A 15,065-nucleotide genomic window follows, 5' to 3' on the forward strand; every position below is an offset into this window, starting at 1 on the left:
GCAATCATTGTCTTGGATTGATCACCAAAAATTTGTCTCTCTTGTTGTGTAACAAAGGAGCAAACTCTATTCAAGGATGGCAAAGAGTCCATCAATAGGATTTGAGTTCTCACAGTCAAATAACTATCATTTAGCCCCCTTAGAAATTGAATAATTTGGTCTTGTGCTTTATATATAGAAACATTCACTAGAGCATTGCAGGAACAAGATGCTCAATGCAATGGATTGAGAAACAACCTTGAGAATTCAGGAAACAACCAATATATTGGCTCTCTGCCATGTTGGAAACAATGAGTTGGTATGATTGGAAGCTACTATGGTTCCATCAATGAAACCTATTTTGTTCTTTGAAATCAGGCTCATTTGAAATGAATGAGAACAATGATGATAGTTTGGTCCCTCAAGAATAATAGGGACAATGAGAAAGTAAGAATTATCTGATGAACTAATATGGTAAGATGAACAAAGATCTTGTGAGAGATGAACTACTTCACCCATGGATCAATGTAGCAACCAGAGCTCTAACAAAGCTTTGATACCGTATTATAAAATAATAGAGATGTACAAAAGAAAAGAAAAAAAAGGAAGGCAAAGGATATGAGAATGAATATCTCTTCTATTCTTCAATTGAAATCAAAACAAATGATCTGAATATATACAAGCAATACATTCATTATAGGTCTAGCTAAAGAGAGAAAATGGAAAACAAAAAATCAATCAATAAATACTAGAATCAGAACGAACAAAATAAAGGTTATACCTTTATAAAGAGAAATAACTAAGAACTAGAAAAGACACAATTAATATTAACATTTTTCTATAACTCTTGTATCTATACCCTTTAATAAATTTCTTTGATTATCATTAAGTAAAGTATTTTCATAAATGAGGTTTACAAATAATATTTAGAAAGTAAAGTAATACCCTTGCTACACATATAATGCTACATGTGACTTTAAATTGGAAGTTTGTGATCTTCATATAATACACTTCGCACTTGAGAGGCTGCATAACTATGCCACGAATCTATAACTGATCAAATATTTTTAGTTAACTTTTCTGAAGTTTATCAGACTTCATCAATTTTAATTTTATTTTGTATAGTAAATTCTTTTGGAAATGTATATTATATCTCAAATTGTCTGGATATTCGGTAATTAAACTCACCAATATACGATTTTTTTTTTTAAATGTAAATTATTTAAATCATCTCAATTTTTCCATTAATCCTAGTAATCCTCGAGTTCATTTCTATTATCCTATACATTTTCCAATTATATATATATATATATATATATATATATATATATATATATATATATATATGAGCCGATATTGTGTTGCCGCAGACTACAAACTTCATATGATGGAAAGTTAACTTAAGCGAAAATTGAAACAAAATTACACCATTAAAACTCAAGGAATGTTTACTTAAAAGTGCTGCTGCATTTAAGAAATAAGATAATGATGACAACATTTCTACTTTAAATTCAGAAAGATGTTTAAAATTGAAACAATGTTGCATCCAAATAATAATAATTACCAAACTGTACATTTCATTACATATAATAGTCACCATTACCAACTAATACAGCTAAACTTCCGAACAATAAAGCCCGAATAATAACAAACTATGAACAAAAACACTCAAATGTGCAATAACCTAAGATCCACCAACACCAAGAAGACGTCCTTCTAGCTCTCCCTACACTCTAAATGTCTTTATTTGTGATTATTTCATCCCTTCGGGGTAGCAACTTCCAATCAAGAATACCTAAGTAGACCAATTAATCTCAGGCTGAACCATACAACAATCTTATTTTATTCTGTGCAATTCTTTGGGAACTTCATGAAAAATTACACGCGCCACCTAAGTCATCACCGTGTGTTTGCTGCTGCCCTGCTGCTTCTTGTTGAGCCCCTGCTGCCTCTTGACAAGCCCATCCTGATTCCTGAGCTCATCATCGTCTTTGACGAGGTAGTTGTCCACCTGTGCCGCAGCTTGTCGTCCCTCTGAAATGGCCCACACCACCAGGGACTGACCCCGGCGACAATCACCTGCTGCAAACACCCCTTTGACATTGGTTGAGAAGCGGCCATAATCAGCCTTGAAGTTTGACCTGTTGTCTCGATCCAAACCCAACTTCTCTGCAATTGTCTGGCAGAAACAAAAGCAAAGCATATGATCAGTTGGAAAAAATATTACTACAAAGTTTGAACTTGGCTATAACAATAAAAGTTAGACCAAAGCACCTCTGAAGTTTTCTCATATTGCACAGTTTTTTCAACGTTTACAACTTATATAGGGATACACTGATTAATGCAATGCATAAGGAATGATAATTTAATATTTTTAGAAATTAGTATAAGAGAATAGGAATGGATACCATGCTATCTAAGAATACTAAAGATGCTAAGTGTAATATTTATTCTTGTATGACATAAGAGAGGCACCTTATTTCTCTTCACTTTTCCATAAACGTCTATCAGTTAAGTAAGCTTTTGAGCAAGCAAAATAACGTTATTTTGATGGATACTTACAGGCTCGGGACCAAGGAACCCCATGGCTAGTAAAACTAGGTCAGCCTCAATAATCTCCTCCGAACCCTCAATTTCCTTAAACTGAAACCTGCCGGTTTCATCCTTCTCCCAGCAAACACGAATCACTTCAAGTCCTTTCAAAACTCCATTTTCATCTCCCAAAAACCTCTTAGTCAGAACCTCGTACGATCTTGGATCTTTACCAAATTTGGCTGCAGCCTCTTGGTGACCGTAATCTACTCGGAATATGCGAGGCCACTGCATTCCAGAAATAATGAGGTTTAAGCTCAACGAATCAAGTCAATAACAGTTAATATGAACAAAATTATTTTGGCACCTATTTAGCCATTACAAGTAATTACAAGTGTCCAATTTGAGGTTGTGTACTGCTAAGAAGATACATGATAGAATTTTAAAACTAACAATCCAAATCTAACCTGAGGCCACGGGTTGCCGGGAGCCCTAGTTGGTGGGGGCTGAGGAAGGAGTTCAAGATTTACAATGCTACTACAACCATGACGAATGGATGTTCCTATGCAATCTGTGCCAGTGTCACCTCCACCAATGACAACAACTTTCTTGCCCTTGGCTGAAATGTAGCTACCATCCTCAAGATTACTATCAAGCAAGCTTTTAGTATTTGCATGGAGAAACTCCATGGCAAAATGGACTCCTGACAGCTCCCGACCAGGTACAGGAAGATCCCTACATGAAAAGATTTATATGATTCTCAGTACACTCATTCAAAGAAATTGATCTTAACCAAATAGGTAATAAATAGGACTTCATGATGTCACTGCCTGACCTAGGTTTTGTAGATCCTACAGCCAAGACAATGGCATCGTTTTCCTCCCGAAGCCGATCAAGAGAGTATAAAGGATCATTTCCAACATTAGCATTCACCACAAAATCTACTCCCTCCTCCGCCATAAGATTCACTCGTCGTTGAACTACATCCACTTTGTCAGATTTCATGTTGGGGACCCCATACATCATAAGCCCTCCAATCCTATCAGCTCTTTCATACACTGTTACCGCATGACCCATTTTATTTAGCTGATCAGCAGCTGCCAAACCAGATGGTCCACTTCCAACGATGGCTACTCTTTTCCTGTATCAGGAAAGATATTACTTAATGCTAACACTAGTCAATTTCAAAAACTAATAGAATGTTCCAGTTAAATTTTGCTAATTCTTGTAGCAGAGTTGAACATTTTAAAAACAGAAAATTATTGAACAATACATATCTGCTGAAAAGGAACAACTTAATAAAAATAAATAAAACTAAAGAGATGCTAAGAAGAAAAACAGCCTACCCAGTTCTCTTGACTGGAGGTCGTGGCACCATCCAACCCTCCTCAAAAGCCTTGTCTATTATGGCACATTCAATGCTTTTAATGGATACGGGGTTCTCAATAATACCAAGGACACAAGAACCTTCACAAGGTGCTGGGCATACCCGACCAGTAAATTCGGGAAAGTTATTTGTTTCAAGAAGCCTCTCTAATGCTTCCCTCCACCTATTTTGGTATACTAGCTCATTAAATTCTGGTATTTTATTTCCAAGAGGACATCCAGAATTTTCCTGAAATATTATGCAAATATCTTCAGTTTAAATGCAGATTCAGAAAGCCTTTGAAGAGAATATGTAAGTTGTAAACTAAAAATGAAAACTTGGAAGTGGAAATGCACACCTGATGACAGAAAGGGGTACCACAGTCCATGCAACGGGCTGACTGTGTTTTCAACAGTGGACCAGGCTTTGTCTCCTCCATCACTTCATTCCAATCAGCCATGCGAACATTAGGATCCCTGTACTGAACACCCTCGCGCTCATAAGCAACAAAACCTCTATGTTTAATGGCATCAGTGACTTGACTTGGCCTCTTGGGTGTCTCAGCCTGCAGATATTCAAACACATCAACCTGGATAAACTGTGCAAAAGTTCTCTACGTACTCACACTAAACACAGCAGAGTATCCACCAGGTTAATTTAAAATACTTATAGGACACCTCAAGCAGCAAAGAGGAAACACTATAAATAAATACTATAAAATTAGAACTTCTAGGTATACTGTCCAGTAATTAACGAAGATAACCCCTCCATTTGCACCTCACCTCAATTCTATTATCTAACACTGCCCTTTTTATTTTATTTAAAAATCAATATTATATTATAAATTTTGTAGAGTGAAACCCAATCTAACAGGTTTTAGTTTTCAAAAAAGATCGTTTTTTTTCTTATGAAATGGTACAGCAAATACATAAATAATGTAAAAAAGTTGATGGTAAAAATAAACTAACCTGACTCTGTTTCTCATTCAAAGATACAGTTGCCAGTTTCTTAAGTTCTTCAAAAGCATCCTTCTCTACTGCTTGTGCTTCATCATCTTGATCTTCTGCGTCTTTTGCTGCCTGCACCACTGCATCTTTGGAGGCCTCCTCAGACTTCACACTGGCTAGAACACGTTTATACTCCCGAGGGAACACCTTGATAAATTTAGGAAGAAGATTCTCAAAATCATCAAGCACTTCGTTGGCAAGCAGACTATTTGTGTGACGCTGATGCTGCTGTATCAACATTCTAAGTGTATAAACATCCTCTTCCTCTTCAACCTTGTCCAGATCTACTAGTTCCAAGTTGCATCGAGATTGGAATTTTCCATCCAAATCAAGAACATAAGCAATCCCGCCACTCATACCTGCAGCAAAATTTCTACCAGTTTCCCCAAGCACAACAACAGTCCCACCAGTCATGTACTCACACCCATGATCACCAACACCTTCCACAACAGCCTTAGCCCCAGAATTACGGACACAAAATCTTTCGGCTGCCATCCCGTTGAAGTAAGCTTCCCCTTGAGTGGCCCCATACAGAGCCACATTACCAATCACAATGTTCTCCTTAGGGTCAAAATTACTTCCTTTTGGAGGATACACTACAATCTTGCCACCGGATAATCCTTTACCAACGTAGTCATTACTATCACCTTCAAGTTCCAAAGTGATACCAGGACAGAGGAATGCACCAAAGCTCTGGCCTGCACTGCCAGTAAATCTGATATGAATGGTGTCGCTTGGAAGACCAGCTAGGTGGTACCGTTTAGTCACCTCATGGCTAAGCATAGTTCCCACTGCACGGTTTACATTATAGATTGGAGTCTCAATGTATACAGGGAGACCCTTTTCCAAAGCAGCATTAGATAGACTTATGAGCTTGTTATCCAAGGCATTTTCCAAACCATGATCCTGTTTTTGCACACAATATTGAGCAGCTTCCGGCCGCAATTCAGCTGCAGGTCTAAGCAATAGAGAGAGATCAATGTTTTCTAGTTTCTCGTTGCTCTTAATGACTTCCTTATCAACTTCAAGCATATCAGATCGACCAACCATCTCATTAACTGTCCTAAACCCAAGCTGGGACATAATTTCTCTCATTTCTTCTGCCACCATAAAAAAGAAGTTGATAACATGCTCGGGTTCTCCAGCAAACTTTTCTCTGAGTACGGGATCTTGAGTAGCAATGCCAACGGGACAGGTGTTCTTGTGGCACTTCCGCATCATGATGCAGCCAAGAGTGATGAGTGGAGCAGTACTGAAACCAAACTCTTCTGCACCAAGCAGAGTAGCTATTGCCACATCTCTCCCAGTTTTCAGTTGCCCGTCAGTTTGGAGGACTGTGCGACCGCGTAGATCATTAGCAACCAAAGTCTGGTGGGTCTCAGCCAGGCCAAGTTCCCAAGGAAGCCCAGCATTCTTTATGCCAGTCCATCTGGATGCCCCAGTACCTCCATCATGACCTGAGATCAACACATGGTCGGCATGGCCTTTAACAACTCCGCTAGCAATAATCCCCACTCCAGCTTCAGAGACCAATTTCACACTAATCCGAGCAGTTGGGTTGGCATTCTACAAATTAACAAAACGGCATTAAACAGGATTAACGTCTATTTAAGCAATATTCAATTAAAAGCACTGATTGAGAAATATAACCTCAGATCAAAATACCTTCAGATCATGAATTAGTTGGGCAAGGTCTTCAATTGAATAAATATCATGATGGGGAGGTGGACTGATAAGTCCTACCCCTGCAGTTGAATTCCTAGTAACAGCAATGTCTCCTATAACCTTGTGGCCAGGAAGTTCGCCTCCCTCACCAGGTTTTGCTCCCTAGAGATGACAATTATGTAAGACAATACCCCTCTGTTAAGTGAAAAACTACAGTTTATATCTAACCTTACCGAAGGTCAAATGCAGGTAGGTGTATATATACTTAACGACACAAGAGCACCCAGAGGTGCCTTGAAATCATAGCATCATCTGCCATGAATATAAATTCATAAACAATAGAAATTTAACTCCAATTGTAATGCTGGGTCTGGAGACCAGTCAATAAAATTTCTTGATACTTAAGAAAAAGGACAATTACCTCAATTCAATAGACTAACTTTGATAATTACCTGGGCCATTTTTATCTGTAGTTCATCAGCATTTGTAAGGTAGTAACTTGAAACTCCAAATCTCCCACTAGCCACTTGCTTAATGGCACTCCTTTTGGGATTCATTGTGCCATTAGGAAGAGGCTCCATACGAGATGGTTGCTCCCCTCCCTCACCTATGACAAATATGCAAGAAATCAATCATCAGATAATCTCATAAATTGATGTGATTAATCATCATCTAATACAAATAGAAATTCAAGTGGTAAGTAACTCAGGATATTCTGGATATCTTTGTGGGAAAATGTCGCGGGAAAACATGCTATGTAAATATATTTAACAGTTTAGAAAAAACTGCTTGGATATTCTTCCAAAATGCTTAACAAACCTGTGTTGGATTTCCCTCCAATTTTATTCATAGCCATTGCTAATGCTGTGTGTGCCTCCAATGATATTGACCCATAACTCATGGCCCCGGTGCAAAACCGTTTTACTATTTCGCTAGCAGGCTCCACTTCATCAATAGGAATTTTAACAGCTGTCTCTTTAAATTTCAGTAGTCCCCGCAAATTACAAGCCTTGTTCAATTCATGAATGAACTTAGCATACTGTTTATATGAATCTACACTGTTAGTTCTGGCAGCCTCTTGGAGCTTTGCTATAGCAAGAGGATCATTCAGGTGAACTTCACCACCTTTTCTCCAGTGATAATCACCAGGATTTGGCAACGTTACAGCTTCTGCACTTCCAGGAGAGAAAACACGGGAAGGAAAAGCCAACTCATGCAGTTGAAAAGCATCACGAGCGAGTGTCTCGAATGTTGCACCCTCAACTCGACTTGGAGTCCCAGCAAAGCACTTTTCAATCACTTTAGATGAAAGACCTAGAGCTTCAAAAATCTGAGCACCTTTGTATGATGCCAAAGTTGATATTCCCATCTTGGCAAGAACCTTCATCATTCCATAGTTGCTTGCTTTGAAATACTTCTTGACCAACTCTTCTTTTGAGTGGAATTCACCACTTGATTTAGGTGGGATCTTTCCATCAACCTGCAGTCGCCAAATTGTCTCTATAGCCAAATATGGGCATATAGCATCAGCACCAAAACCAACAAGTGTACAGAAATGGTGCACTTCACGGGGCTCAGCAGATTCAACTATTAAGGCAACTCTAGTGCGCTCAAGTGTTTTAACTAGATGTTGATGGACAGCACCAACAGCTAGGAGGGAGCTCACGGCAACTCGTTTCCTTGAGAAGGCTACAGATTCAATCAGAGGTAAATAAATTAGATTGACATACACAGTTAAGTAACTTTAAGCAAAAAAGGTCTCCAGGAGTGTAATAATACCTCTATCTGACAGCACAAGAGTGGTATAGCCTTCACTAATTGCATCATGTGCTTCTGCACATATCCTGTCCAATGCTTCTTCCAACCCTCCCTTACCACGTTCCTTTGAGTACGTTATGTCTATAACTTTGCTGTGCCATCCCCTATAATTCATTTTTTTAATGGCTTCCATTTCTTCAGTGTATAAAAGGGGACCTTTGAGGGAAAGGCGGTGGCATTGCTCTTCCGTGATTTCAGTCAGATCGCCTTCTGGACCAACCATGCATTGCATAGAAGTGACTATTTTCTCTCTAATAGGATCAATAGGAGGGTTTGTCACTTGAGCAAACATTTGCTTGAAATATTCAAAAGTAAGTTTCTCTCTATTAGACATGACAGCTAGCGGTGTATCATTTCCCATTGACCCAAGGGCTTCTACACCATCCTTGGCCATAGGAAGCAACAGCATTTCCAAAGATTCAACTGAATATCTGCATGAATAAAGCAGCATATAAAAAACATTTTCTTCATAAACACTGCAGATAAAATTGAACAAATATTAATGTTGGATGTTGCATACCCAAAAGCTTTCAATGGAGCCAGTAAGCCATGAATGCCCATATTTACCATATCTTCGTCATCATTGGACGGCTGCAGTTATTGAAGATGCAACAATTAGAATTGTCTACAAGAAATTTGTGAGTTGTTCAATTAATATTCATGTTATACTTACTGGAGCCACTCCTGCTATAGGTGGTGGTACTCTCCCAGATTTAGGAACAGAATCAACAATGTCTTTGAGTTCAATTTTCTGATTTTTGAGCCAATCCTCATATGGTCTTGCCAATGAGTACTGCTCTTTTAAGGCATCATCATTTACAACTGCATGCTTTTCAAAATCAACCAGAAGCATCATGCCAGGATTTAGTCTACCTTTCCTACATATATCTTCTGGTGGAATGTCAACAACCCCCACTTCACTTGCCATTATAACTCGTCCACTATGGGTGACATAGAAACGGCCTGGTCGCAGTCCATTCCTATCCAATGTAGCTCCAAGATAGTGACCATCGGTAACTGTAGTGATATTAGATTAAATTAGTGCCAAATCATAAACCAATACGAACAGGACATTAACATGTGATAGAACTGCAGCCCCAGCAAAATTTACATGATATAAGAGCTGGCCCATCCCATGGCTCCATGAGGGCTGAGAAGTATTCATAAAATGCTTTACGCTGAGAATCCATGTTCTTGTCATTTTGCCATGCTTCAGGAATCATCATCATAACAGCTTCAGGGAGACTTTTTCCTGAATGAAGCAAAAACTCAAGCACACCATCAAAAGCTCCTGCAATATAAAAAATACCCATTAGAATTCACTTTATGACCTTAGTCTAGGGTGCTAATAGAAAAATCAGACACGATTTCACCTGAATCGGATGAATTTGCATCCACAATGGGCAAAAGCTTCTTTAATTTATTCTCTGATAAACCAAGCTCCTTGCATTTTAGTAAACCCTCACGTGCCTTCATCCTAAGAAATGAGACAATACTATATCTATCAAAATGCAATTAGTACACGTACACCCCACACAATTTCCAATGCTTTTATAACCACCCAGAATCATCTAGCACGAAGCTTGATACACACAAAACAAACACTGTATCCATATTTTGTGGAGGAATAAAGATACAATCATTTAATTAACAGACACTATTTATCATTCATTCTTTTCAGCATCATGGGTATAATGCTGATGAACCATTTAAATTTGCAGTGAAATAACAACTCATTCTTATGGGTCATACCATCAAACTACAGCTAGGCAAAAACTTTTAAAGGCATACCAGTTAACATTGCCTCTGAGTGTGTTGATTTCCCCATTGTGTCCTAATACACGCATAGGTTGAGCACGATCCCAGCTAGGAAAAGTATTTGTAGAAAACCGTGAATGTATCTGCACATATGCACACCAAACAGAACATAAAACAGTGTAGAAAATCAAATTCAAAAATGTTGTTTATTCCAGGTAAACGCATATATTAAGTTCCAGTAGGAATTTAGAAATCCTAAATATCCTTTTCACTTTCACCAAAAATGGTTTTCACTCCACCACTTTGAAGAAATTGTCCTCCAGATCAACTACCGACAGAAAGCATCAGCAGAAATTTCTGCAAACATGATTTATCTTGATAATGAACTTTCTTACCAACTCAACCATTGCATCCAATCCAGCATCCAAACTCAAACAGTAATCAAGGAAGCGGAAGAACTTAAGAGATCATTCAAACCTCAATGCCTCAGAAGTCATTCCCCAACCTTGCATCTCTTCAGTTACTGGTTGTTCCCATGCTGTTTGTTGGAGTATAGAGTTAGTGGAGAAAGAAAATAGGCTAATGGTTAATATATTTACCAGGGCCATGTAGCTCGTAAACCTTTCATTGCCAAGATCAGCAAAATAATAATCCCTCAACTGAGCTGGTGTTAGCTGACCTTTGTAAACAACAGTCCTGTACAAGATTGGATAATCATCAGGAATTTGATATTGACTACATAACTTTTGTAGTAAACATAATTTACTGGAGAAAATGAGGTCTACTCTTGACAACACACCTTGATGAAAGTGAACAGATATAGAAATCAGTAATGCCATCATTTTGGAGGTTTAATGCAGATGTAATAGCTGCCATGCTGAGCTTCCTTAATATGTACATCTGCAAAAACCAAGTATCTATTAAGTTCTATTTAATTATCACTTAGAATTAATCATACAGCAATATAAAAATGAGCTGAACCAAACTTTTTTCAGCAATAAATTCACTCTCACCAGGATTTTATATCTAAAAAAACTTAACAGTTTTCATGGGAAAGAAATATGTTTCCATCATTTTGTTCAATTAAATATTTTAACACAAATGTCTTGCCACCAATGTCAACATGCAGAAAATGTACCTGTCTTTCCAAATCAACTTTTGATTCAGCACTTGGTGTAAGAAACACCTGTTCAATCACTGGTTCAGTCTGTAGGGCCGATTTGCCCAATCCTGTGTTATCAGTTGGTACAGACCGCCAACCAAGAACAGTGTGCCCCAGAGATTCAGCAACCTTAAACCAGAAGCAAAGCATAGTTACTAACAATTGTCAGTAAAACACAAAATAATTATTACAGTAATCATAAAAGGATATGCACAAAATATTAAAAGAGAATTTTAGCTGGTGGAGGACAATTTAGCATGATCAAAATAGTTTAAAAAGTATTATAAAAAAAACTGAATTCAGAAGCCATTATTATACATGAAATCAATTAAAAATAAATATCAGAAACAGAAACTTTGGAATCAGATTTACCTTGCTAAATAATTTTTTGCTTTCCTTCCTTCGGTTTTCAGACTTTGGCAAGAAAAACATGCCAACTGCATATTTTCCTTGGGGAGGAAGCTCAAAATCCACAACCTGGAACAAGACAAGCCCATTACAAATATAACTGGTGCAAGATACCAAGCTAAGTACCAATAAATGAAATGTTTTTCTTAATTTTTCATCAACTAAAAGGTTAAAGGATAAGAATGAGTCAATCAGAATTTATATTAATGCAATTAAGTATTTTGTTAAGGAAAAAAAAAAGCAAATGTAAAGCTCTTTAGTATAAAAATAATTCTATTAATTGAGAGGAAAATTATGATACAATTTTGAAAAATAATATAGTCCAAAAAAAGGCAGCCATCAACAAAAAGAATAAGGGAAAAAAGGAAAAGGAAAAGAATAGAAAGAAAAAAAAGTAAGCATCCACATTTAATGCTCATTATGGAATCGGTATCCGTAAATATAAATAATTCTCTAGCTGATTGAATTAAAAGTAAGAAAAAAAAATCTTAAATAAATCAACCTGTTTTTAGTAAATCAAATCATCATCAAGTCGTACTTTCAGAAAAACAACAAAATAAAAATCATAAAGATACTTTAAATGAAAAAACCCAATAAACAAACACACATAAAATTGCTAGAGATTTGAGTGAAACATAGATATAAAAATCAAGATGTCTCATCTAACAACATACATCTCAAAAGAATAGTAGAACAACCACGAATCAACAATGCCTATCTCGATATTTATTTATTCAAGATGACATAATTCTCTCTAGATAAACTGAATCTAGATGTTTAGAAAAAAAATTGATGAAATAGTAACGAAAAGATACATTTCGAAGATATAAACAAGACAATTTTGTGCAAATGTCGATTGTCAATTTTATGTTATAAAAGTTATAAATAGAATCTAATAGACATTTAAAACTCAAATACATTTATAAAATGCTTAGAAACGCTTAATTCTATAAAATCTTCGAAGCAATAGTTCATCAATACTTTTTTTTTACTAGTTATATTCGAAGAAACATAAATATCATGTTTATTATGTAAAGTAAAATAATATATAATAAATATGTTAAAAAATTATAATATATATATATATATATATATTTACATGTTTTTATTTATATTCTTTTTATTAGCTATAATAGAAGAAATAAAAATATCATATTTATTATGCTTTTATTAATATAAGAAAGTTATCTATATGTTTTTATTAATGTAAATGTAATCATTACGAATTCAGATATCTATATTGTCTTAAAAATCATCATTTAATGGTATTGGTAGAATTAATTATGAAATCATCCTTTAATATTTGTTTATGAGTTGAAAATCAAATTACTAACAAGAATCCACTTTTCACTTCCAAAAAGAAAAAAAAATGTATATTTATAAAGATATAAAATAAAAAGAGACATGCACACGAACAAAGACAAAAAGAGGTAGATATTTGTAAAATTAAAAAAAAAAAAAACAAAACATACAGGTAGATATTTGTAAAATTAAAAAGCGCAAACAAAAAACGTGCCTCCTGGTAAAAGACATGAGGCAGAGCAACAAGAATTCCGGCACCATCTCCAGTGTTGGCTTCGCATCCGCAAGCACCTCTGTGCGTCATCCTCACCAACATTTCCAGCGCGTCGGTTACCTGCAGTGCACACGCACGGAAATAAAAGCACCTCATCAATCTTAAAGACCACGATACATCCCAATCTAAAACCAAACCAAAACGTACCGTTCTGCGGTTACACTCTCCCGACAACTCCGCCACGAACCCCACCCCGCACGAGTCCTTGTCCATCGCCGGATCATACAGCCCCAGCGGCTTCTCCGGCACGGCAGAGAATGCTGACCGGACCGCCACCCTCCATTTTGGCAACCGCCCCGATTGCAGCAACCGGATCCGGTCAAACCCGCTCGACCGCACCTGTGCGCCGAACAGTCTTTTCTTCTCTACGGTCGAGGCGGGGCATCGTGCAACCCTACTTCTCAGATGCAGACGCGCTTTGTTAGGGCTGTTGAAAGCGCTTATTTGAGGGTTGTTTAGAGCGGGTAGCGTGAACGACAAAGCGTTCGACATTGTCCGGTCGAAGAAAATAACAAATAAAGAAACAGAAACGTGAAAACCAGGTGTTTCTTTTTTGCGATAGTTTTAATTTAGTTAACTTGTGAGAAAATGTTGTGGTTGTTATGGGAGTCTTATTTGAGCGTCCAGATTCTGTTACAAGTGCCTGAATAGAGAAAGAATGAACAGATAAACATATATCCAGAAGAAATACAAAGGATTTGGGGTATTTTTCACATTAACAGAAACAGATCTGGATTTATCGGTTGAAGATCCGGATTCCGGTTAAGTGGCTTGAGAAGCAGCGGGTGTGAGGAAATAGATGTTAAAGCTTTCGAATCAAAACAAGGACGGTCTGGTATGATGAAGACAGAATACCCAACCTTTGGAAATATGGAGGAAGGGAGAGAAAGAGAGAGAGCGATGGCTGAGGGCGTGTGTTGTGGGGGGTTGTTGTGAGGAGAGGAGAAGGTGGATATATAAAGGAGAAGAAGGGGTAGAAGAAGGAAGTGTGGGGACCACGTCTTGTTCTTGTTGTGCTTCCTGGTGTTGTTTCTGTAATTACCAGCTTCGACCTCATCACTGTTCTGTTTTCTTTGAGGACAGCTTAGGATTCGCAGTGATGCCACGTGTGAGCTGTTCTATGTGGCATGCTAAAGCCGCTGCATGGGTGGGTCCTACCATATGGGTAGGTTCGGTAATGAACTACGAACCTGTGTGCTGTGGCTCGGCTGCGGCTGATAGACACCGTAAATAAATACTTTCTTTTATTAGTAACTAAATTAATTTTTTTTACCGTACTACGTAGATTCTTTTTATAAGAAACTAAATATTTCAGGTACGTTTAAATAGATAGAAAGAAGGGGAAAAAACTAAACTTTCTTATTTATTTAAAAATTTAAATTTTGAAGGGTTGAATTTAGTTTTTTTTTTTCATTTTGGATTGAAAAGTCAATAAATCCTTCAATGTATTTAATTTTGTCCCTGAAAAGTAGTAAACTAAAAAAATCTTAAAAATTTACTTCAAATAATTTTTGTAGGGAAACGACAGTTAATTAATATTAACAGCTTTAATAGTGGATTGTGTTATTTAATAGTGGATTACATTAAATACACATTGCTTTAGTTGTCTGATGTGAATGAGCATAGATTAGTTAAACCATTAATATTAATGTTTTAATTCCATAAACATTTGTCATTTTTTTTCTTTTTTTTCTATCATTATATAATTTTTTTTCACTGTGCTAATTAGAAACAACAACAATGCGAACTCTCTTCCATTTTGATATTCCATTTTAACATATGCAACATGAGATT

At 36.8% G+C, this 15,065-nt stretch overlaps 1 protein-coding gene across 3 annotated transcripts; it reads right to left on the reverse strand.

Annotated features, from left to right (window-relative positions):
• Positions 1-1,501: 1,501 nt before the first annotated feature.
• LOC137813561 (glutamate synthase [NADH], amyloplastic) lies at positions 1,502-14,205 on the reverse strand. 3 transcript variants are annotated; one of them, XM_068615892.1, is made up of 22 exons: positions 13,419-14,205; positions 13,212-13,331; positions 11,660-11,764; positions 11,264-11,416; positions 10,925-11,025; positions 10,725-10,821; positions 10,159-10,268; positions 9,741-9,844; positions 9,479-9,658; positions 9,041-9,384; positions 8,888-8,958; positions 8,329-8,798; positions 7,369-8,238; positions 7,002-7,156; positions 6,550-6,711; positions 4,846-6,450; positions 4,236-4,442; positions 3,858-4,126; positions 3,347-3,652; positions 2,979-3,246; positions 2,542-2,799; positions 1,502-2,158 (listed from the first exon to the last, which is right to left on the reverse strand). In XM_068615892.1, the coding sequence occupies exons 1-22, from the start codon at positions 13,761-13,763 to the stop codon at positions 1,871-1,873; spliced, it is 6,588 nt and encodes a 2,195-aa protein (XP_068471993.1). In that variant the 5' UTR covers positions 13,764-14,205; the 3' UTR covers positions 1,502-1,870. The 3 variants fall into 3 exon arrangements, with proteins under 3 accessions (XP_068471993.1, XP_068471994.1, XP_068471995.1); XM_068615893.1 differs by lacking the exons at positions 10,925-11,025; positions 11,264-11,416; positions 11,660-11,764; positions 13,212-13,331; positions 13,419-14,205 and having other exon boundaries at positions 10,521-10,733; XM_068615894.2 differs by lacking the exons at positions 10,925-11,025; positions 11,264-11,416; positions 11,660-11,764; positions 13,212-13,331; positions 13,419-14,205 and having other exon boundaries at positions 10,603-10,728.
• Between the last annotated feature and the right edge of the window lie 860 nt (positions 14,206-15,065).

The sequence above is a fragment of the Phaseolus vulgaris genome, chromosome 1 (assembly GCF_051622355.1).
Source record: "Phaseolus vulgaris cultivar YP4 chromosome 1, ASM5162235v1, whole genome shotgun sequence".
NCBI classification, from domain to species: Eukaryota; Viridiplantae; Streptophyta; class Magnoliopsida; order Fabales; family Fabaceae; genus Phaseolus; species Phaseolus vulgaris.

What these genes read in the sequence shown, in the direction of transcription:
- LOC137813561 (XM_068615892.1), bottom strand. Translation starts at nt 13,763, where the DNA reads ATGTCGAACGCTTTGTCGTTCACGCTACCCGCTCTAAACAACCCTCAA. An exon ending in TCTTGTGCTGTCAGATAGAG is followed by an intron (nt 8,239 to 8,328) that starts GTATTATTACAC and finishes TTGAATCTGTAG; the next exon opens with CCTTCTCAAGGAAACGAGTT. An exon ending in TACAGATAAAAATGGCCCAG is followed by an intron (nt 6,712 to 7,001) that starts GTAATTATCAAA and finishes TGTCATCTCTAG; the next exon opens with GGAGCAAAACCTGGTGAGGG.